This window comes from Crassostrea angulata, chromosome 10 (genome assembly GCF_025612915.1).
Source record: "Crassostrea angulata isolate pt1a10 chromosome 10, ASM2561291v2, whole genome shotgun sequence".
NCBI lineage: Eukaryota > Metazoa > Mollusca > Bivalvia > Ostreida > Ostreidae > Magallana > Magallana angulata.
The window spans coordinates 36,852,714-36,877,755 of record NC_069120.1 but is presented as its reverse complement, the minus strand read 5'-3'; the positions used below and the strand labels follow the sequence as shown (position 1 = coordinate 36,877,755).

General features: G+C 34.7%; 1 protein-coding gene across 3 annotated transcripts; it reads right to left on the bottom strand.

Annotated features, from left to right (window-relative positions):
* Positions 1–276: 276 nt before the first annotated feature.
* Positions 277–23,630, bottom strand: LOC128168270 (netrin-1-like). 3 transcript variants are annotated; one of them, XM_052834468.1, is made up of 7 exons: positions 21,983–23,630; positions 8,845–9,033; positions 5,296–5,445; positions 4,698–4,754; positions 3,315–3,344; positions 1,904–1,975; positions 277–1,734 (listed from the first exon to the last, which is right to left on the bottom strand). In XM_052834468.1, exons 1-7 carry the CDS (start codon positions 23,031–23,033, stop codon positions 1,391–1,393), a joined length of 1,893 nt encoding a protein of 630 aa, XP_052690428.1. In that variant the 5' UTR covers positions 23,034–23,630; the 3' UTR covers positions 277–1,390. The 3 variants fall into 3 exon arrangements, with proteins under 3 accessions (XP_052690428.1, XP_052690427.1, XP_052690429.1); XM_052834467.1 differs by lacking the exon at positions 8,845–9,033 and adding an exon at positions 8,599–8,787 and having other exon boundaries at positions 21,983–23,628; XM_052834469.1 differs by lacking the exons at positions 4,698–4,754; positions 8,845–9,033 and adding an exon at positions 8,599–8,787 and having other exon boundaries at positions 21,983–23,627.
* Positions 23,631–25,042: the final 1,412 nt, after the last annotated feature.

Sequence of the window (25,042 nt, the reverse complement as noted above, 5' to 3'; positions counted from 1 at the left end):
TGTTGTACTTTATTTTCACAATTGGAATCTCAGGAAGATAGATCAGCGCATTTCAGAATTTTGGGAGAAAGCATCAGACCGATCCTTTATTCATTTTTATGCATATAATGGGAAGTTTATCAGATGAAGTTACAAGTATCATAATTGTATTTTTGTTTTGTTTTTGTGTGATAACCGCATTATTAGCCATTTCCATGTTTAGACCGCAGTTTCAGCGTGAGTAACAACCTTCAAGAATAGAAAATCATTCATAACCACACAGGACTACCAGAACGATAACAATATTAAATGAAATTTATTTTGGTTCATGTGTTGAAGAATCATTCAAGAAATGACGGGTAGTAATAATAGCATCTTAATTAAAATACATTTAATTACAAGTAATGAAAACAATAATTACAACAGATAAGTAACGGATATAAATAAATACATCGGATGACGTCATTTGACCATTTTACTGACCACAAGGAGTATTTCATTTCATCTAAATTGCAGTTAAAATCTGCAACTCTGTCATGAAATAGACACCACAACATAATAATATTTACAACAAGCCTTGTTCCAGCACACTATTAATTTTTTTTCTTGATAATAATTGTAGTCATATTTCATGTTTAATGCAATTTCATCATCAATATTGCAGATGAAATATAAAGAGAACCACGTAAGAAAAAAAACTGGATTGTGCGTCATCTCGCTCTTTTGATAACAGATACCAAAAATGAAAATTCTTAGAAATCCTGCACAGAACATTCGGTATACCATCATTTGAAACATGTTTATCCATCGATAATTACCAGACACTGTAATAAAATATAAAAAAAACCAAAAAAACTGTACAACACGTGAAATTTAACGACTTTGGCAAAATATACAACTTTGATAAATCCACACAATGCATTCTGCTTGCAACCACCTCCTTTTATATAATAGGCCGTTCTCTGAGAGTCACCAATTTGGCGTGTCTCTAAGAAATAGTTCAGCCAATATATGAAAGAGATCCGATGCTGGGATTCACGTGAAATCAAAGGCAGATTTCAAAAATTTTCTGTCACTTTGATATTCAATTCACACAATATGTTTTTTCGCCAGATCTTACGTGAGTTCGCCAGATCTCGAACGATTTCGCCAGATCACGCGTAGCTTTCTTTAGGGGATGTTTTGTGTGTGTTTGGCATTGTCACGTATGCCAGACATCCTCTCAGAAAGATCACTGCATGTCTTTTTACTTAAATGCAATTGCCGATTAGTGGAAAGGATATTCAGTCTTATTGTCTCTTTGATTGCAACACCCAACCAAGTACTCTACTTTTGTTCAATAAAAAAATCTTTGGTTTGGTTTTATTTTTCTATTCACAACCATTTCGATGAAAATCATCGTGAAAAGTCACTATGTTCTTCTCCTTCGATCGGAACTATTACACTTTCCTCTTCTCTCTTTCCTCATGTATGATTTTATTTTCTTGTGCCACCGGTCGCGGTGCCTAATCACAACTGTACTGTTATCTGCAATATATCCGGGCTTTCTGTAGGTGCTGCGCAGACGACCGACAAGGAAATATCGTCTGCCTAGCCGCAGTTTCGGACATTTACATTTCACATGGCGTTTGGGAACCCAGAGGAATGTTTCACCCCGCTTCTGATGGGAACTGCGTTTGTATATACTGATGACGTTTATGGTATACTTCATCCACTCTCCCTCGGTCTTGCGGGACAAAATATTGGCCTGGATTGCTAAAATAGAAAATAAGAACCACTGAGATAACTTTATTAAAAACTTCTGAAGGTTTGCGTTTTGCCTACGGTAAAGTTCGTCCGATTTTTCTTCACTCCAGAATTTACCTCATAATGACACTGATGGATTGGTTTAAACAGATACAATTGAATTACTTGTCTCACATACCATAATCTCTTCGACAGAATTTTCGGAGATTTAGTCTTCGCTGCTTCTTTTTGCATTTTTGGGGTCTACATTCTGAAAAATCAAAGATCTTCGTGTACAAAATGTGCAAATTTCACATAAAAGTTTTGAAAAAATCAAAATACATGTATGAATTTTAAGGCATCACACATGTACATAGCATATTAGTTGTAATGATTAACTTAAGTAAAGTACGCAGTTCTTAATAGGGTCAGATCGTTAAAAATTGTAGGCGAATATGGGTCTTTGATGTTACATTGTATGGCTAAATATACGGTCAACTAGGTAAATCCGCACGTGTCGTTTTGCAATTTGTACTTCGATATAAATGATGCTGCAAGGCTTGCGGGTGATCGGAAGTCGTTTGCAGACGACACCGGATATTATGACTTCGTTTTTGTATCAGAAGACAGACATAAAACCCAATCAGGTGGACTTTAATATTCCGGGGGATGCACAAATCTCAAATTAAAAATACGCCACGAAGCCGATTTTCTTTTATGTGGATTTGCAATCAGCAAAAATCGTGTCATTGGTTTCGAAAATACAAACCGCATCTTGAAAATTTATTACATTTTAAAGGAGCTTTTGAAGGACCTGTTACGTAGATCGATTGTAGTCACTGCTTGTGAGGTTGAAGTGTAGATCTGAACATCATGTTCAAGCTATATTCTATCAAATTACAGAGAGTACATGAGACAGACTTCTCTCTGATTTCATAACCCTTTTCTGTTATAATGTCGTAAAATTAATCCCACCGCATCTGATGATATTGAATTTCAGTATCATAATTTTAAAATTAATACACCCGTTTAGCATAGTGTACCGGTTTGGTAAAAGAAAATTTGCCAAAATTCCATAGAAAAGCGTCGTAGCAAATCTTCTTTCCCATGTGATCGTTATCAGTGGTGTAGACATATTCATTAATTTAACGGTGTTACTAAGTTTAATAGAAAAGTGAAGCAACGAAAAAAAAATCATATATGATGCAAAACAAACATTTAAAATGATAGAAGACACGCTGTTAATAAATGCTGATAGGAAACTGTTTTTGGTTAATTGAAGAGCAGGTGGGTGTTTGGTCGGATGTGGGGACTAATTATGGATTTTTCAAAACAACCTATCCGATTTCCGGAATAACCAAGCATGCCATGGAATTCGTATAAATTCGAAAATAAAAACTTTAATAGCTGAAATAGTAGCGTAACGAAAGCACGTGATCAAACCACGATATCACACCAGAGTACATTGTAATGTTATTACATATCAATGTATAAATACATTTTATGTAAGGCCTCAAAGCAAGGTTACATTTTATGAAATATACATGTCATATTTTTTTTGCTTAAGGTACAGATAAAAATATGAAATATGATTAAAAATGTTAACTTACTTATGCCTGGCGGTGGTGTTGTTGGTCGTTCTGAAAAAATTAAAAAAAATCAAAAGCTGTTAATATTTGGTATATGTAATACTAGTCAACAGCATACAAACATGTTCATACAGCAAACACCATGGCGCTATAATGATTTTATAAAAGATATACCAAGTTAAATGTTCATATCTTCATGTATTTGGATTAATCATTTACACGTGAGTCGATAGATTATTGGCATTATCAAAGATTGGTCTTGAATCTAACTAAAATTTGTTGGTAAAATTCACGTTATCATCCCAAACACACTCAGAATTCTATGGAGTGTTAGTTGCTTCAGCTGTTAAAAACCTCTCCAAAACGAAATTAAACGTGTGGCAATTTGTTTTTCGAGTGTTGGGAGTAGGAAAAACGATTAGAGACCCTCAGTCGGGAAACGGATTTCCAATCTATCAACACATGGCACGAACTTTGGGAGAGAATTTGCATCCGAAATCGTACATTGTCTTTCTTCAAGAAAATATTTAAAAGTCATATTTGTAAAAAAAATTTCGAAATGCAATATTATACAAAAATGATATTTTTCTGTTACAAAACTCAAATAAATTATAACATTCTACAGAAAACAAATCGAATACGACATTGAACACCAAGAAGCACAGTAGCCAAGAAGCAAGCCGATTTTGCCGGATTTTTTTTCTTGCAATACATAGTATCGATAATGCACACAGATGAAAAAATATTTGATACACAAATTGCCATTACGCAGTGCAAAATACAAGTCCTATGTTGAATCTAAGACACTGGATGTTCGCTTACAAAGGAAGCAGTTCTTTTATTATATTTCAAAGAGAAAAAAGATTCAACCGGAAGTAACCCAAAGACAAAAGGGGGAAGAATCTACATGAGGACGAGCACCAATCAAAACAATTGTGAAATTGACATGCAGTGATTAATTTTGTTTCGTTGTGACAGGGAGAGAGAGAGAGAGGGGGGTTAATGATATTTTTCCTGTGTTGAAAATTTGCAAGAACATGCCGTGTTTAGCACTAACCACACCCGTTTGCTTCATACATAAAAAAACATCACATATCAGTGCCTCAGAGAACGTGCTGTTTATCCATCTCCAGAAAATGGAGCATACTAATGGATTCTGGTCATGCTTATGTAGTCTTGCCTTACGCCATTATACGATATTCTACAGACATATCTGCCTACTCATTAATTACCCATATCTTACTACTCTATTCATGCCAGATTGAGAATGAAAGAAGCCCCGACATATTATTTCCAGTGCGTATTTTACATTTTTGAAAGCAATTTATCGTGAGAAAAAGTATTTAGCCAGATGTCAAAAGAAGTGTCTTGACTACGCATGCGCAAAATGTCTGAATCACTAACTAGTTGGAGCGCCATCTGTGGTAGAATTTATAAATGGTGGTGCTGTCGTCGTGGCAACTGAAAACGAAAATAATATGATCGAGATTTCTTCTTTAGTCACTTTGAAACGATATACTGACAAATGATTGGTCTGTAAATAAAATTCGATCATGAGTTTTGGTATAAGATGTAAATACATGAAAAGTTAAATCACAACCACAGAGGTTACATACAAAGAAATTTAATTAGGAGCGTTCCTCAATGATTCCAAATTAATTAATATTTTTATAGTTAATGATGGTAGTTAATCCCAAATAAACAAGTCAAATATATTTTAAACCATGAAATAAAAAAAATACAAACAAAATATGTATAGTAATGACAGTAAACTTGAGGAGACTTGACAACTTTTTAGCATCAACATAAAAACTAAAGTACAAGTAAAATTTTCCATAACGTGAGGCGAAAGCCAAGATCAAACCATAGAAAGATTTACTAATGAGTGTAATATATAATATATAGAAAGTCTAGATGTCACAGACAAATTCCTCCTTTCACAGAATCAAAAAATCAGATCTAGAAAAACAACGGAGAGAAAATGATGGATGTAAATACTTACTAATGCAAGGCTGTATTAATGAAGCCGTTTGGTCGTAGTCACTATGGCAACGGTTGCAAGTTCTTCCAATGACGCCATCTTTGCAAGGGCATTGACCAGTTGTTTGGTTACAGATTCTTCCAAGAGCTCCGACGGGGTGGCATTTGCAGGCTGCAGAATACATGAAAAATACAAGATCTTTCATGAAATGCATTACAAGTAGTTTGAGACATTTCAAATGCATGTGTACATTTGTAATCAGTTAAAGAATCAATAGAATGAAATACATTAAAACAAGATTTTAACCAGAATTTCGATTATTGGTATCCGTCATAAATGTTCGTAAAATATTATTAGTAAATGGTACTTTCAGAAGGTTACTACAGTATACACCTATTATTAATGATAAATCAATAAGCAAGCAAAGAAATAATCTAAAATAAATTGTAAATACAATGTTACAGAGCATTATTTTTGAAAATTAAGCTGAACAATTTCCAGTCGTTAACAATGTTTGTATGTAGCTTGTCAGTGCAGTATAAAATGTATAACGAGGATTCCAGATCTGAAAATTGTCTTGTACTAAATAAATGCTTAACGTTATAGAATATATATCCATTTTGGTTTCCTTGGGTTTCTATTTTTGGACGATGAAAACAATTTGGAAGTAATCATCTCCATCTGAATATACCTGTCCCCCACATTCTGATAGTTGATTTGTGTGTAGATTACACTTTTCCGGAAACAGATTGTTCGGCGAGGCCGTTTTTCACCTAGAGGTGGTATAGAATTAACGACTGGAAATTACAATGTATCTCATTGAGCAGATCATGTACGCTTTCCCCTCATAGAACCAATTATACAATGAGTATATTTACTTTTCTTTGCTTTTCACTGAGCGAAGGAAGAGAAGAAAAAAAAAACCCTCTTCGAATTCGAAATGAAATGAAATTGGGGTATAATTTTACAAAGACGGTATTAATATATTAACAAATTAATCGAGAGGGTGAGAGGATTTTAAGTGCTTTATCCACAAATCTGCAGAAGAAAGCGAAATTGCTAAATATTCAAGTGTGGAGGGATAATGTGTAATGTGTATACCTTGTTGAAAAATTGCCAGGAGGAGAATAAAAAACCCTCTCCTTATTTTCTCATCGTTGTTTTACACAAACGTAAACTTTATTCAGATTTAAGGTTAAGGAATTCCATAGGCTCGACCAATTGCGAATTTTAGTGGCTTTAAATTATCATTATTAAAGACGGCTGACCGTACTCCAATGTACGTTGCCAGAATAGGACTCTGGAGGATGAAAGAAAAATCAAAATGGTGATGTCCTTATACCCAGGGACATTAAAGACGTTTTAAAGACCCTCTTTGTCGTAATGAGCTATTAATAAGAGGACCCAAATCCACGAATCACCTTGGGTAAAAAAAAAAAGGATTCAGTCTTCTTTCGGAAAAAACTCCATGAATAATGCAGAAACTGCTTCAATTGAACCTTAACTGCAATATTGAGGGCAAATTGAAAATCATTCAGAGTAACCTTCAGATAAATTTGAAAATAATTAGCAGCATTGTCAAGCATGTATCCACATTCTTTTTTTTTTATATAAATAAAACGATTTATAGACGTTGAAAAGATCTATTGAAAAGATCTATTGAAAAGATCTATTATATTGTTCATCGGTAAATCATCTGGACTATTCAAAGATAGCATAGCCATTACCCGAGAAAAAGAATTAATAATTGATTATTCTGAGAGTTTTAGTCAAATTGGGCATAAAAACACATTTGTCACGAATTGAAAAAAACCGTTAAACGGCGACATTTTTTATGCCTCAGGGGTAAGAAAAATAAATATAATTCCCTTTTGGTTCCGTTTGTAAAAGCATCCAATACTTAAAAATCGTCAGGGAAAATATTACAAATTCCTATACTAAGTAAAAGGGAAACCTTTTTCGCTTTGCAAAAAAAGAGATAATTGCGAACTGATTTCATTCACGTCAGGGCGGAACATATTCCCGGGAAGTTTTAAGAAACTTCCAGCAACGTGTAACTAATTACTCCAGGGATGAAAATCATATAATTCTTTAATATCTACTTTGTAAATTCATTATAACTAGTGATCTATGTCTATGGATCAGCATTAAACACCTGGCATTCGCCGCCCGCTAACCGATGCCTCTCTTTAACATGTGGAGGAACACGAAAATGGCGCATTAATATTACAGTGAAACGACGCTAGGCAATACAGAACCTAATCATGTACATCTGTCGTAAAATATCTCGAAACATTTCATGAACAACATGACTTTCAAAAAAAAAAACAAAAAAAAAAACTTTATAAATTTTTTGTTAAGATTTGAATTGATTCTTTGTTAGCAATATGGTAATATTTTCTGTTGACACGAACAACAACCTATGGTTTAGAGAGAAAAAACAAATTAGTACAACTAGTAAGGATGCATTCGCTTCGCATTACGCTTCTGGTATTATTAGTTTATTAACGATAGTATATTTGTATACTTGATAATTTGTTATTTATACATTATAAGTGAAATTAAAAATATACAACATGATGGGTATCATATTAATATGTTTATGTAAAAGCAGTAATTTAGCTATAGGCCCAGTGATGTGTTGAAGAAATATATGTCGTCTCGCATGCCCTCAAACATAAGAAAGTCTTTAGGATTAGATTATGTACACAGATCAAATTCCAACTTGCGTGCGAATTGGGTGTTACAGGTGTTTAACGATGTATCTGATATGTTACACGTTTTCAGGTCAAAATTGTTTTGAAAAATAAATGTAGAATGAACTGAGAAGATATCATGCAGTTATCAAGATGTGTTTGTTATGAAATAGATTTTTAAAAAGTGACAAACAGTGAACGATTACTATAAACTAAACTATGGAAAAGTGTATTTAACATTTCGTTGTTGTGTTGAAAACTTGTTGCATACCATGGGTGATTGACAAGTTGAAAGACAAGCAATTGCTCTATGAAACAAGTTTGTAACTCCATGACAAAAGCAGTACTTTTCTAACGAAATAAAATATATATCAAGAGAAGAAGCAATAACAGAAAAATAACAATACCGGCACCAATAGAAAAGACAGACAGAGAAAAATAGAGTGCAGAGAGGTTCAAACGTCATGTGTTCTCTCTGGAACGTGTTCGAAGTGAAATTCTCTTTTTCAATTTTTTTTTTTGGTTTGTTAGTCCGATTGAGCCTCTATATTAGGAAGAGTGCAGGTGCTGTTGGAGTGTTGTTTTACAGACTATGGTTGTGCGCTGGAGGAGTAGTAGTACCCCATACCTTTACATGCCCGCCGGTCAGTTAGAGTTTTGGTCGGGTCGCGGTAGAAGCCCTCCCGACAATAGTGACAAAATCGCCCGGCCGTGTTGTGTTTGCAACGGAGGCAAACTCCTCCACTCTTTTGGCCAGAGAGTAGGTACAACTCTCTGTTGAAGTGACATCGCCGTGCATGCAAATTACAATTACACGCTGCAAAATAAAAACATTACACAAAGGTTAGGATGGCTTGGCGCAGGGATATCTTACCTTTGCACGCGTTCAGGTGCGTCATCGGCTTGTCGAGGTCCCTGAAATAGCCTTGACGACAGTAATGGCAGTTTCGACCAGCCGTATTATCTCGGCATTTTATGCACACCCCGCCGCTGGTTTTTCCAGAGAGGGTGTACAGGCCCTCGTTAAAACGACAACGACGGGCGTGGAGATTACAATTACAGGCTGAAACACACAAAGAAAAACAGAAAAAATATTATAAAAGTTCATTAATTAATCGGTATATAAACCAAGAACATGCCCCATCTTCTTCAGTCGATTTTTTTTGGCCCTTTACCTAGACAAGCAATAAAAATTATCTAACCTTGAAGCTATGTAACGATGCACTCAAGAGTTGTTGCCCTTGCTTGAAATATGAATTATGTTTATAGTTTCGACAAAATCAATTTATCACAAGTCTGTAAAGTACAAAGTTATAAAAATTAGTGTAAACGTGTAAATTGTTGAAGTTGTAAATCATCTAATAAGATGTATATTCCAAGGAGGAACCAAATCTCGTGAGTGCATTCACACAAATTTAAAGTTAGTGATTTGAATGAAGAAGAATATATTAAATTCATGTTGACATGTGTCAAGCTTATTGCATAATAAATTAACATATTCTTAATACAAATAAAACTACATGTATTTAAATTTTAACAGAGATTTGTGTAGTTTCAAACCCAAATGTCTTTCCTCCAATTGAATCAGGTGACCGTGGTAAAGTTTTTTTTGTTTTTTTTTTGTTTTTTGTTTTTATCAAATTGGCTCTTGCATACAGAAACTTTAGAATATACTTGAAAATTTACAATCCCTACCAAAGATTACTTGCATTTAGCGATACATCTTTGGAACATGTGCAAAATCTCTGTTTTAAAATACATCTCTCTCTCTGTCTCTGTCTCTCTCTCTCTCTCTCGTTTAAATTGGGGGGGGGGGGGGGGGTTGAAGGATGAAAAAAATGTCAAAATCTAAACACGTTTGGGGGTATGCATTGATGTATTGCGCGTGACTCCAGATGGAAAATTGTAAAACCTCATCAAGGTTTGCTAAAAGATAGTTAACAGAATGAAACGGAGTGATTGAGCACAGACCGAGGTTGCATGGAATTTTCTTCACATCTTGAGCGTTTGGGGCGATGTTTTTACAATGACTAAACCACTGTGTAGATTTTGAATGTGTGATAAAATAACCTATTTATGTACACATGGTGAACCGGTATATTTTTTTCTTTAAGTTTTTTTTTTCTTCATTCACAAATCTCTGAACACACACCGAGTTTCTATAAATATGAACAGATTCTTACATAATTGTAAAAAAAAATATATGTATATTTATATAAAGCATATTTCAATTGAACCGACATGCTCGAGTATATGAATTATAAAAAATTTAAGATATTCAAATATTCGCCATTTAAATCGTTCTAAAAATGTAATGAGAGATTATCATGATCTTGCACACAAGCTCCGAATTTTCCTTATCAACACACGGGGGTTCTACGGACATTCGACAGGTAGCTCGCACATATCTCGTCGAGAGCCGGGGAAATAAGGTGAAAAGCCGTGAACTATATTATTTATGCCTCTTAATATCTTGATATCTGATACTTCAGTTCCACTTAATATGAAACAGGGTTATGATATACAGCTATCAAGTCCAAAGGCATGTAACTACCGAAGAAAACAAGGCACGGAAAGCTTTAGCGCTCGACATGCATCTACAGCTAGAGAGAATGTGAAGACACAAAAAAAAATCTCTCCAAAGAACATAGGGATAGTGAGATAAAATACAGGATTTGGCTAATTGAGGAAGGGGTCTTTGTACAATACACAGGATATTGGATTGGGTGGTCCATCTTACACACATGTCACTCATTTTTGCTAGGAAGTTGACTCGTCTCTTTTCTCGCGATTTACACGAAATTGAGTAATTCCAAACTGCGAGAATGTATATTTTTGTTGCGGATTTCTGCAAATCTGATCATCGTCATTTTCAAAGGGAATTTTTTGAGTTGATTTTAAACAGTATCCCTAAACATTACGTCAAAATGACGTAAGAAAGTTTCACGTTAATATAGAAAATACACCATTACTGTACCTTAATTTGAAGTCATCTTATACTGAAGATATAACACACCACTTTTTTATCTTGAAATAGGAAAAAAGTGTACATTTTGTGATTAACGGGTAAATGGAATCAGGGGGTAACAAGTTTAATACTTCTGGAGAAAATGAAGGTGTTTCCTTTATTTTTTTTGTACCTGATTTCGTTCATAACAAATTCGTTATTTAATTTGTCTAGACTCAAACGTAGAACCATCCTATCATCATGATTAATTATGTTTCCAAGAGTTTTGGAAAGAAGCTATCAGAATTTTCTCTTCGTTCCTTCTTCCTGCTTTGTACGACCTTAAAACCCGACAGAATCTGTAACACTGAGGGTAGTGGGTTTTTTTTCGTACTCTAAACTCCGTATCATATTGTAAAAGAAGAATTCTTAAAGTCAAGAACAATATATGTTTTTTTTTAAAATGTTCAAAGTTTTCTACAACCAAGTTCGTTTTGAAAAAAAAAAATTGGCAGCTTCTCTTTGAAAATGCAATTAAAAGGAGAAAAGAGGAGGAAATTTGAATTACAAAACGCACCCTGTGGTGCTATTCTCAAGTGCATCTGTCACAAAAAAAAAGAAAAGAGCAGAACAAAGACAATTTTTAAGGCATCAAACGACCCAGTTTCCAAGGTCAAGGTTTGGATCTTGACACAAATAGAGGGGCGGATTCAAAGAAATGTCAGCATTTTTTTTTAACATCGTTTTGATAGGTGATTAAACATGTATTCTTTTTTTCTTCCTCCAATGCTCATTTGCAGACATAAAGACATATTATGAGAAAATTGGATTTTTTTTTCATTTCTAACGATGAGTTTCAATAGAAAACCAACAACATATCCAAACGATCGAAAGACAAAAATACATTTCAGATTCTAACGCAAAACCTCAAGGCAGTTCTTATGACATATCTCAAAGTTTTTGCCTATAATCTGAAAGAAAAATCTTGCTCTGATATAACATAATAAATAATAAAGATGTTTACTTCTTAAAACTATCATAATCCAATTTTTCATCATCTGCGATGATAATTTTCATCATGGCTCAATTACTCGATATCCATGTACTTTATCTGCTATCAATGTTATCGTTTCGTACGTACCCCCACCCTTTATATTGTTATTCTAGATCACATTTCTCATAAATTATTTTCACTTGGTTTTAGTAAATTCTAAGTATTTTCATTCCGGTTTTTTGCGTGTTGAAGTGGAGAAATTATATTGTTTATTTTGCCACACGAGTAGAACACTGCGTCAAAACTAATTCGGTAGTCATGCAAAATAGGTGCAAGGTCGCGGAGACTTAGATCTTAAATGCAGAGTATAAGCTTCAGCTGGTATTTAGAATTCGAACTTTCCGGATTACAAAAGAAAATCCGGAAATTTAGATCACAAAAAGAAAAAAAAATGAAAGAAGAAAAAAAAGAAGAAGAAAAATTCCACTAACGTCTCAACTGTTGAAATTCGGTTCAACAGTGTCAGTTTCGTAATTTCCTTTCCACTTCCGCACAAAATGAAATACATGGATGGCTAGTGAATCGGTTTGAGTAAATAATTGATTAATAAAAAAAGTTAGAAAGCGTCCCTTAAATCGCATTACTGTTTCAAAGATGAAATGGATTCAACAGGGTTCCTATTTACCGGGCTCCTTTTTATTAATAAACTTTTCGTTAAAGCTTCAATACAATCAACAAAAGGAATGAATATGCTTAGGGAAATAAACGAATTACTTTTTTGAAATTTTAATACTTGAGTAAAACAAACAAAGCGTATTTCTGGTTCAAACCACTCGAAAAACGCGTTGAGAAGGTCGCAATTAAAGATTTTAGAAGCCGAAATCAATATAATTTGCTTAAAGTTAAATCAGAAAGTTTTACGACATAATATAGCATTATCATTGGGTGCAAAATATTCTACAAATGCAAGTACAAGTGTCAGAAAGAGAATAGTAACCACCAATTTCATATTTGGTTTGTTGACATACACAAGGTTTTGCTATTCTGAAGGGATTTGGCACAAGTTTTAAAACCGAACGTATACCTTCAATTCACTTAAGAAGGGTTCAGATCAGGAAATATAACTTATTGTAAACACTCTTTATAAACACTTCTTATACTAGAACTTTATCGAAAGTGTTTTATCGAATATTAAAAAGAAGAGAACCTATGGTACATGTAATATATCTGTTAAAGTTTTTCATCAATACGGAACCACATGTTAAAGAAAATGAAAATAAGTTGGTTTTTTTCTATGAAGAAATTTTAAAAAATTTTACATTTTGATTGACAGACATGGTCACTCACAGTAGCCATAAACATCTTGCTTTGCCTCAATGTGATATTCAAGTAAAATGGCTCGCAAGGTTCATTCCTGATTCAACGCATACAAAAATAATACATGCTTAATTCCAACATGATAATCCAATTACACGCGTTATTTTCACTTTATTTACATTCTGAAAAGAACTCGACGTCGACAATTGTGTCCATTTCATGACCAATCGTATGTAGCGTCATGATTTCCCGCGGATCGGACAATGGCGTCCCTACACGTGCTCTTTCTGGAGAACCGGACCATATAAAAGACTTGTCACAAATCCTGTAGCTCGTGATCAGAATCGTGTCAAAGAGAAAAAATTAATCATTTTATATTCCCGACATGCTCAGTGGTTTGTGTTTTCAGGCAATCTCACAGAAAGTGAATCTGAAATGATTTTCAGTCGGGTATGAAATGTGATACAAATGAAGACCCTTGGAGCTGGATTCTTCTCGTTAATTCTTTTTTTTTTTTGCGCCAGAGACCCACATTCTTGTTTTACGGTGATTTCAAAGGAGGTTCGTCATCTTTGCTGGGCGATATATTTGCACTCAACCTGATACCCCCAATTAAATAATATACTGAACCAGTGTCGTCTTGTGTTCCATTCTTCATTACTTAAATATACACGAGAATTTGAAATAAATCTCCACAAATCAAAAACAGCGTAACATTGTGTAAACTCTCATCATGTGTAATTAGGATCTTTACGCTAAACGGTTTCAACTTCTCGTATGAAAAAAGGAATCTAAGCAAACAGGTAGCTTTTTACGATAATAAGAGACGTTCCGATTTTTCTGGACTATGTGTCCTGCAACAGAAGTTAATCATATCACTGTCATGAAAGAGAAATATGCATTAAAACGGAAACGGAAGTACAATTAGTCTACTTCCTTTCTTATTTCACAATATCGCAAACCCCCCCCCCCACCCTCCCCCCCCCCCCTCTTCCCCACAGTCGGATGGACAGAAAAAAAGGAATTCTGCAAATGACCTCCTCATATTACCTCGGAATAGGACGAATTGGTCATAAATTGATCAGGAAACGTTTTAAAAAGCTGCAATTGGACAATATCTGCTAATCGTAGTGAAACATGGTTTATGTTAGGTAGATAAAGAGAGGAAAGCATAACGATAACCGTCTGATCAGTTGAACCCCGGAACTGATAAGAAAGACGTATTGAGTGGATTGGTAGCCATTTTGATGATTTTGCATCGCAGTCCCTGCGTTACAATAACCATAGAAATTCTCTATATAATTGGTTGATGTAATATTGAAACTATATTAATTTTTTTCCTGATTAAAACTTTAATGTAATACTTGAAGGGCAATTTTCACAAGCACTTTTGCAATCCATTATCTAAATATCTGCAAATATTTGATGCATGTTGCAATCATGAAAAACGTCAATGAAAAAAAAAGCAAAAATTAAGTGTTCATAATTAAGAAGATATATGTGTACAGTGTATATCGCGCGGTATAATTGAAAGTATTTTAAGATTAATCTTTCAATTTACGAAGATGGGAAAAAATCATAATCCTATTGAACACACTTTCTTCATTGGCATCGACCTGCCACGCCTAATACTGACGTTTTTACAATTCTTGTCTGGTGTCTGCAAAGATGACATATTAATGTTGTAGCAAATGTCAGCATGTACGCCAAGACATTGCATCCGTTTGAACGGAATCACGTTCAGTTTCTATCAGGCACAAAAAGGCGAATTAATGTCTCTGATAGCATCAAAATGGTTGAATGGGGAAAACTAATAGCACTTGTTGATAGTTTTTATCTAAATTGTGTATTGGCAAAAAAACCACAGAAACGTTTATTAAAACTGAGAGGCGCAATACCGCAGATTTTAAGTATTATATCATATCTATCAATTGTTTTAGGAAATTGAATTTTGAAGAATTGTAGAGTATTATTTTGGTAGTATTGCGATGGAGTTTATGAAAGATGGAAGAAGGGAAATATCTGACAATTGCTGTAAAGATAGGGCGCAGCTGCAACGATTTGCAATAATTGATGTAATCAATACACCATATTTGAAGCGAACCGGAAGGACCGCTGTGATTCCTGATTAATAAAAATTCACATCTAAAAAGCACAGAACGAAAAGAATACGTAAATAGAGTAAAATCGTCGACATTTCTTATCATGTTCTTTTTCCGTGTGGCCTTTGTTGCAGAGGCTATCCATTGCAGAATGGAAGACGTCTCCCCATCTTAAACATGCAGTTTTTATCGGAGTAACTTGAAAAAGTATTCTTCTTCAGAATACCATATTTCGTTTGATGATCAACAATTGTCTCATAACAAAAAGATAAGGGGGAAAAGAAGGTGCGCTTGGTGCAAATATTGCACGAGTATTGCCATCTTTTTTTTGTGAATGCCCATAAAAATAGAACACAATGTCATATGGGAAAAAGACTAATTCAATTTTATATTTGTTTATCTGATTGATATCTGAGAGTATGGACGAAGACGTTATAGAATGATTCATTACAGTTAATTCTCGGCCAAATAAGTACGCATCTATACTGCATAAAAGGATTTCAAAAGGACCGTTAAAGATATAAAGACATTAAATGTGTTCTAGCATAACCTTTGCTTGTTCCAAATATTTTAATTAGTACCCTTTCTGCCACAGGAATGTTATGGTTACATGTTCAAAAAGTATTTCGTAATTGTATAGTCCCACTTCTGACTTAAGGCCCCATGCATTTGATCCGCGTTTGCAAAATATCAACAAAATTCATGAGATTTGAATTGCAGAACTCCCATGGAGGGGTTTAATTGTTTCGGGCTCGGGTCGTCTCGGACGAGGAAACTTAACACATAAAAGTGCGGTGAATATTAAAATAAATTATCACTTCGTGTTGCTACTCGTTCTCAAATATTTTTTTAATTTCTTCATAAGATGCATTCTTTAAGGTGAATAACAGATGTATTGTTATCAATGATACAATCTTGCACGCGTTCCTGTTGCCTCGCTTGTGTACTACCTCTACCTTCAAACTCAATTGTTTTCGCTGAGAAAGAAGTCATCGAAACTAATAAGGATTGAGTTTAAACCTTAAATTTTGAAAAATTAAAATTGAAAAAAAAATGTCAATTTTTTTATCCTATTAGACCGCCAACATTGATAAAATGTGAGAACAGGGCAGGTTTTTGTTTATGAAGGTTGTCGAAAAAACCCTTTATAATTTAGATTTATACGAAGCAGTAAATAAGCGTCTGTGAGAAAAGGAAAGATCAGTTGAGCGTTTAACAGGATAATGGGTACTTTTTGCCTCGCCTCTCAAAACAGGCGTGAGCGGGGTTAAGTATTGTAGTATCGAGTTCAGTCACATAGCGCCCAATAAAAGGGTACAACTTAAACCTACCCGGCTAGAGGTGTGCATAAATTAACACGCGCTTTGATAGCGAAAATTTTAGCACTTTTTATAACTACCTATGTCTTAATCATGGTCTTTTCAACGTTTTATCTTTAACTTTTTTTTTCTTTCCTGAAATGCTAAATGGATTAGAAAATTAAGACCTAATACTATAACTCCAACTTGTTATTGGTTAACCTAAGTTGGGGTTTCTTTTTGATATCTATGTGGACATTATGCTGAATAAAATGTAAAGTCATGGATGGCTCACATTTACAAAACTTTGAATATATCACTGCATGAATTTTTAATGCGCTTCATGGGATCTCATACTGTTCCGGAAACGTCAAAAGGAGAATAAAAAAAAATTCAACAAGTCTTGAATTTATTACAATGTCAAGAAAGATATACGTACGTAGTAACCCGCGAAAATGATAAAAGAGCCGAAGAAAAACATCCCGAAGCCGATGGGGGCGAAGAGTTACCAAACTTTTGTATGAGCAATCTGCCTTAATCATGATAATTTTAGGATTGTCATTGAAGTGGATTAAGCGGCCACCACGAGAGTGGCACGGACAGTGTGAAAACGTTCATTAAAGACGCTCATTGTACGGGCCACACAATGCTCAGATCTAATGCAAAACAAATAGAGAAACGAAAGCACCTCGGGGGCGAGGAATGTATCCGCGCGCTGTATCGTGGGCCCGTTGTTTCGGGAAGTCCTTTCCTTCTCCGAGTTACCTTTAAGATACCTATTGTGTATGAGGAAACACGTTGAAAATGTATGGATTCGTCGTCTATCCAATAAAGCAGAGATATAGCCTTTGTGATGTCGAACTATAGAACATTTACATCACAACGAATGCGACACCCCAATGTTTGACCTTACGCCCCCTGATAATTAAAATGGCCGCGACGTGCTGAGTTAATTGCACGTTCCTCGTTTCAGATCTCAATTGAGAAACAATCGATGAAACATCGAAGATTTTTTTTTTAAATGAGATCATCCCCTTTTAAAAACATGTGTGTGTGACCACGACAGAGTTTTTAAATTTTTTCTCTACATTCTTCCGCATCTATTAATCAATCTGCATTCTTTCCGGATATCGGATAAAAACGAAAAAAAAAGAAGAAGACGCAACGTACGACTGCAATTTGCTTAGGGTTAAGGTGAAACCAGAGAGTCGTGTTTCGTAGTCAATGACACTAGGGAATGGAGTATGGTTATAACATTAGCTTGGTCCTCTTGCTTCTTGCACGACCTTTCACTATTCAGCGAATTCATTGTTGTGTTCCTGCATATTGAATGAATCCCTTCATAAAAAAAGCGTGTCAGGCAAAGTAAGGAATTAAAATAACAATACAGATATCATCTTGTATATAAAACAGACGAGCATTTTAGAACCCCCTTCATGTAAATGCTTTAAGCATCTGACTATTTTTCCGATTTTTTTTTTTTTGGTTGGGGATTTTTTTTACGGTGTTCACAAAATCTCCTTCAAATCTTTTTACGACTTTCTGAGAGCTGTATACAAGATTTTGAAGCCGCTAATTTATGTGTTGTATTGGTGTATTTCTATCGATAAAGCACGAAGGAAGTGAGTCCAAACCAAATAGCTTGAGACACCCCTCCTGACGGCTTATCAAGGGGAGAGATTCAACATCCAGTTCAAGATCAAATAGAGTACAGGTGTGAAAATATTCTGCCACGCTGCTCTTTGGGGAGAAAAGTAAACTCCTTTAAAGATTTCGATAGACAGACGCAAGCATGACAGGATCAGATGCGTGATTTTTTTTTCGCGAAAAAAGAAAGAAAAAAATCGAGACCAAATATCCTCTTCTTTTCGTTGTTAGAATTTGTTATGTAATATTATTATTGGACATGACACTCAGATGAAGTGTTTACAATTTAAGGGGAGAGAACTGAGTAGTAAAATAGTTATTGTGAAAAAAATTCTTACTTAAATGTCATCAAAAAAGTAGTTCTTACTTATAGTTAGCAAAGCTTGTTTTTTTTTTCTTTGTGAATATGAAATTCTATCAGTTTCGGAAACATATATATGTCGTAATCCGTATTCATATTTAATATAATATTTTTTTCTAAGAGGAGGGGTTCATTAAATCAAGTCTGTGCACAAACAGGTTGGAGGGATGGGAAAGTTCACTAAAACTTGTTCATAAAAAAAAACTATTCATAACAAAGCTGTTCAAACGAAATCATTATACCTCTGCGAAGCTTCTCTGTTCAATTTCTATTTGACTAAATTCAATTCGTCAATATTTGATTAAGCAGAAAGATAGATAAGATTTGATTCTAGCGCCTATTCCGTTTTCAGGGTGTGAATCTGGCAATTTTATTAACCGTCTACATGTATATCTACAGCGGGAGATTCAGTTTAAAGTGTTTCTTTTAAACTTAAACGCTTTCGTGATAATCCAAACTCTTTTTGCTGAGAACACCTGGCTATCTTTAGGCTAATGAAGAATTTCGTAGTGCATACTTTTGAAAGTTAAACTCCATTTGACTTTTCAAGAAAAAAAAAATAGAGATTGAAAAAAGGAGCAGTAGAAAAAAAAACTGCAGGGTTTTTTATTCTCTCTGTCTCTCGCTATTTTAACGGATCAACTTCTTGTCCAGATACTATCTTTCTTTGAAATTTAATAATAATTAATGGTATTTTGCGTACTTTTTAAGCCACGTAATTTGGCACTTGAGAGGGAAAAAGAAGATTTTTTTTATATAAGCGTTGCACCAAGAGTTTAGAAAAAAAGAATATCCGAATTTCTACGAGCTTGATAACACTTCCAGCATTATCACCAGCCTACAATTTCTCATTAAAGTTTGAATCAATCAGGAAATACACTTCTATAAATTTCTTCCATCTTTTTACCCCTAGCTTCTTTGAATTCGTCCTTTCTATCTTGCCTCTCACTAGAACTTGAGAATATATATAAATAACTCGAGGTAAAATAAGTAAGGGAAAAAATGGATTTCGTTGAATAATTTCCTAAGGGGAAAAATAGATGTTAGAACCTGTCCTTGTAATAATATTACGTCTCTCTTTCTTTTTTTGCTTTCCTTGCACGATGGAATTCTTATAATCATGCTTATACTGCTATAATTCGGTCCACTTGAGGCGCGTTACTTGTGACACCCCCATTGTTCGCGTTGGACGTAGAGAGTGATTTAGAAATGAAACAAACCAAAGAGGTATTCCTTGCCTCCAAATCAGATAATAGAGTTTCGAATTGAAATAAAATTAAAATGCTTTAAATCGGATCAGAAAAGGTGCTTCTAATAATCCCTATTTCAAACAGACTATTACAACCCGACACCTGTGTGGTTTTACTAGTGGCCCTATACTATAGTTGGCACTGAGTCAGAATGTGATTTTCACTAAAGAAGATATATATACAAAGTCCGAGGTGTTATAATTAATTGTGTGGGTTTTAATTATGTTTACAGGTTAATTCTTAACATTCCGTGTCCACTGCTTTTAATGGTTATGTCAGGACCTGGGCGATGAAGTAGTTAGTTAATCTCCCCATGACACCCGCGCTGGTCAAATATTTTCGGATTTTTAAGACATGACAATGAATGAATTTGAAAGTGCAAACTATAAATATTTAGATACCTGTGTGAAAAACTTAAGAAAGCTGAAACCTGTCGCATTCTTAGATGTTGCGACATTTTTTGACTCCTTTCTTTCTAGTGGTTTCTTATATGACTAGGTATTCGTAAGGGAAGGTGACTCAGCCAAATAAATGATATCAAACTCCCCGAATTGCTGCTTCTCATGCAATATAACAATAGGAGTGAAATTTGTAAAATTTAAAAATGTCGGAGGTTTCATGACTTAGATTTCGTAAAGAAAGGAGCAAAACGACACTCAAATTTTTTAAAAAGGGATTTTTAACGAAATATGAATAATCACATGTACTTTTGATTATAAAAAACAATCTTCATTTTTCAAAATATAAAAAAATTACCGTCTTTACTTGAAATTATCTTAATATAAAAACATATTCGTGAAACTTGCTTTCAAGTGCGGAGAGGGGATGTAAAAAGCATTTTCATTTCATAACTAAATAAAAACGACAAAACACGAAATATATTATAAAAAAAACATTTTTTTTTTAGATGGACAAGAACTCTGACTGAATATAAGCCAAAGTTTACGCGATTTTTTTTTTCGCGGTTGGAATACGAGCTCGCATGATTTCATGGCTTATCGAAGTTGTTCATCGCCAAAAGCACATGCTTTATCAGTGTATGATATTTGTTTGTTTAATGTTTGTTAACAGTCTTGCACGGCTCAACACCTTGCATTAGTTTTAACCACGTGTAGGAGAATCAGATTAAAAAACACACAGCTAATAAATTCCCACCGAAATTCCATTTTATCTCTTTTGAGTATCTCGCTAACTATCCCGTTCTAGCAAATGCCTCTTAACGGGTTATCATAAGTAAATTAGTTATAGGTTTAATCTATTAATTTTTTTTTTACATGAAGATATAAAAACGTAAGACAGGTTTTTTTTGTGTTTTTAATGCTTCTAATTATTTTAAAAGACGAACGCGCGGTGATTGGAGCCAGAAGAAAAGTTTTGTTGTTTTTTTTCTGTCTTTTTTTTTTGGAATAAAATATAAGGACGTTTTGTGTTTAGGAAGATTGCGACTGTGGTGTGAAAGAAATATATGTGAATCCCTATTAAGTTACATACTTAGGTGCATAAATCTTTAATGAAGTCAATGGCACAATGAACTATTGTGTAAGGGGTAGTATTTAAAAAGAACAGGTGTTTAAAAGGTTTTGGGTAATTGTCATTAAATGAAATTAAAACCCCCGCTGAATGGGACATTGGGGATTACCTCTAAATGACAGACCGCATGTTGTTTAACGAATCAGCTGATTAATAATGTTGGTTATTTATTATCTTGATTGACAGGCGTGACTTGTAAACAAACGACTTAATGAGATTAAGGTGACCAAATAATTATGCAAAAACATGAAGAAAAAAAATATATATGTATTTACACATTTCAATTAAGTAATTAAAAGATTAAGCTGAAAGAGAAAGTATTAACATTTACATGGATATGATCTGACATGCTTTATGAAAAAATGATGAATATCAATAAAGATCAGCAAAATCCCTAAAAACAACGATATTTCATAAAATATACAAAAAAAGAAAAAAAGATAGATAGATAGATAGATAGATAGATAGATAGATAGATAGATAGATAGATAGATAGATAGATAGATAGATAGATAGATAGATAGATATATTGACAGCAAATAATTAAAAATAAGATTTACACCTACCGACACATGCGTTAGCATCAGCGGAAGTAGCCCGAGCCCACGGTCGATCAAAATGGAAGGGTTTACACTTTTCGCAGTCATTTCCCGCCGTATTGTGCTTGCACTCGCAGACGTACTGTCCAGAGCGATTTTTGACGCACTTGGAAGCATGGCCGTTACATTTACATCGCCCCCCTACCGCCAGGTCGGACATGGCGTAGTAATAGCTCTCCCTCACCCCGTCATCGTCCTCGTTTTCGTCATTGTACGTGTTCAGTTTGTTAAAGACGATCATGATGTCTGTCGCTGTAACCCAGTCTTGGAGAATGGCGTTATTCTCAAAATCGTAAGCCGACGGACGACCCTCTAAAGTACTGAACGCCACCCTCGCCCCGTTCAGGGGTTCTATATTACTGTACTGTTCCGTGCATAACGCCTCTTGTTCGTTTGATCGCGACACAACACCTTTAGGGGACTTGGCGTACATTTTCTTACAATTGCTAGAGTAATATTGAAATGGAACCCACGATTTACCATAATCCGTGCTCTTGTATATTCCCATAGATTCTGGCCTGGAAGAGCAGAATTGTAAGCTGATGTAGGTAAGCTCGTACTTTTTGGACAAGGACAGCTTCAGGGTAACGTTCTGGGGGTACTGTACGAACGTGTTGGACATCCAACACGTCAGATCATTGGCATTGTTCAGGTCTGTAAGATAAGACGGGGGGTGCATTCGTTTGGGGTGCTTGGAGTCGCAGATGAAACAGTTCCTTACAACCCTATCCTTGTCTCTTGTCGACTGGCAGTATCTACTAGGTGGCGAGCCACAGGTGCTGGATGCCACTACCTCCTGACCGAAGGCAGCGTTCACGAAATCAGGAATGCACTGTTTGGGTCCCCCCTTCTCGTCGTAACACGGGTCGTCGGAAGGGTCCTGGGCAGCGAACATATTGTTAAACTGTGATGTAACATCAAGAAACATCAGCATCCACAGCAGGACGTAAACTAAATAATTCCGGAAAAGTGATTGTAAGGAATATTTGAATTTAAATTTCATCGTCACGGGATACATAAATACAGCTTCTCTTTGAAAAATAAGAAAGATAAATAATAAACTTATATCCAATATACACGGGAAAATAAATGAAAAAAAAGACGGGAACACACAAGGTTTCGATCAAATATACTACGAATGCATAACGATGATATCTCTAAAATTCATCTCGAGCAACTATCAGGTTCCGCATAGAATCTTGAACATCTTTTGGGCTTCTAACAACCGTTCAGTGACGTCGAAATCTCCTCAACTTCATTCTTCTTTAATTTCTCCTCCTGGAATTTTGGTTTTCAATGGTTGTGTTTATTTTAAATGGATGAATTTCTGATGACTATGCACCTCTTCACTGCCCTGCCGATGATCGGGGAACCGGGTTTCCTTTGGATAAATCTCGTCTATTTTTCCTCTCTATCGATACAATAACAAGTTAAGCTTGCAGTCGACGATTTCTAACATCCATTCGTCACACAAAATACAATGTACACACGGCGTAGTTACAATTATATATATACCTCAATAAAATATGAAAATCACATATATTTCCCCTCTTTTGCGCTTTATACAATGAGTATGCCTCTCTTAGACTCTTTCAATAATGATATGTGCCTATAAGAATTTTCAGCACCACTAAGCTCCGCCCCATTTCCCATCAATCAAAGCGGCTTAGCAACACCTATTTACAATAGTAAGGGTATTCTATTGCCACTCCGGCTTGCTTTAGATATACCCGCCTTCCAGAAGGTATAAACCCCCTCACGTCACGTTTGGGTATTAATTAATCAGCACTGGTCTACATTTTTTTGCGCTCGTAAAATCACCGTAGGTGCGAAGAAGATATGAGTTGATATGTCATTAAGCTTGTTAAAACAAAGTATCTCCCAATACCTATCACAGGGATCAATTTACTATCGAGCAAAAGAACATTTTTTTGGAACGGGGGATTTATCGGGGAATGTAGGTTAAGAAATGAAGGGATGTCTATTTTGAAAGGCTGGGTATCTGTATTTATTGGAATATTTTCTACGTGATGATTTCTACGTTTTAAAAAAAAAATACAGAAAAGAAAAAGGTGAAACAGGTTTATTTTATCTCTAGAACTCTCTTTTTTCTATTGATAAAATCGTTAAATGAAATCTATTAAATCATTTTTGAATTATGATATATGTCATCCTGATCTTTCCGCAGATTATCTTATTAAACTTTAGATATGTTAATATTTTAAGGGGTTAAAAAACGAAGGGAAGTATTAATTCATGACTATTAAAATTTGATTTTTTTTGTTCTGTTGTTATAAACCACCTCAGGTAAAAGTCATGATGACTGAACGATTAATAAACATTTTGTCGCATTTTTCTTTTAAAGTTGTATTTATTCCAAATAGAATCTGATAATGTCAAAAACAGAACCTTAAATATTACTGTTGAGGTACAAAGTAACAGTTTTATCGAAAACAACCTTTGGCCAAGTATCCACGGACTACAAATAAGCTCCCGATTGGAATGTCATCTATTCATGCAATTCGGATCAAGAATCGTCATCAAATTTACATAAATATTCAATGAAACAGCACAAGTGGAAGCTCTGATTTGAGTCGGGTATTAAAGAGGGGTCCTTCTCTTTGGCATATTTTTAAAAAATCAAATACATCCCGAATATCCTTGTATCAATACAAACTGTACACAAACCTTATATATGTGTACTTGGGTGCGATTTGCGCGATTACATTTAATACCGAGTTTTAAATCTTATGGAAATAATGAAAAAAAGATATCAGACCAGTTAGAAATCTCTATGATAGGAAAAGAACTCTGCCATATCTAAGAATTGCAATGGATTCTTGTTATTACTCAGACCCGTCCTCTTGAAAGTACTTGAAAAATTTCACTGACACCTGTTGGATTCGGGGGGAAATATAGTGCGAATTGACCCCCGTTGCATTTGTTTAAGTTACAAACGAAATGAGATAAAGCCATTGAAAACTCGAAAGACTATTGAAAGTTATAAACATGGAGGCATTTCCAAAG

Coding starts and splice junctions, on each gene's coding strand:
- LOC128168270 (XM_052834468.1), bottom strand. CDS start 23,033: ATGTATCCCGTGACGATGAAATTTAAATTCAAATATTCCTTACAATCA. Junction 5,446..8,844: donor GCACCTGAACGCGTGCAAAG/GTAAGATATCCC, acceptor TGTATTCTGCAG/CCTGCAAATGCCACCCCGTC. Junction 3,345..4,697: donor CACAGATGGCGCTCCAACTA/GTTAGTGATTCA, acceptor TAATTTTTTCAG/AACGACCAACAACACCACCG.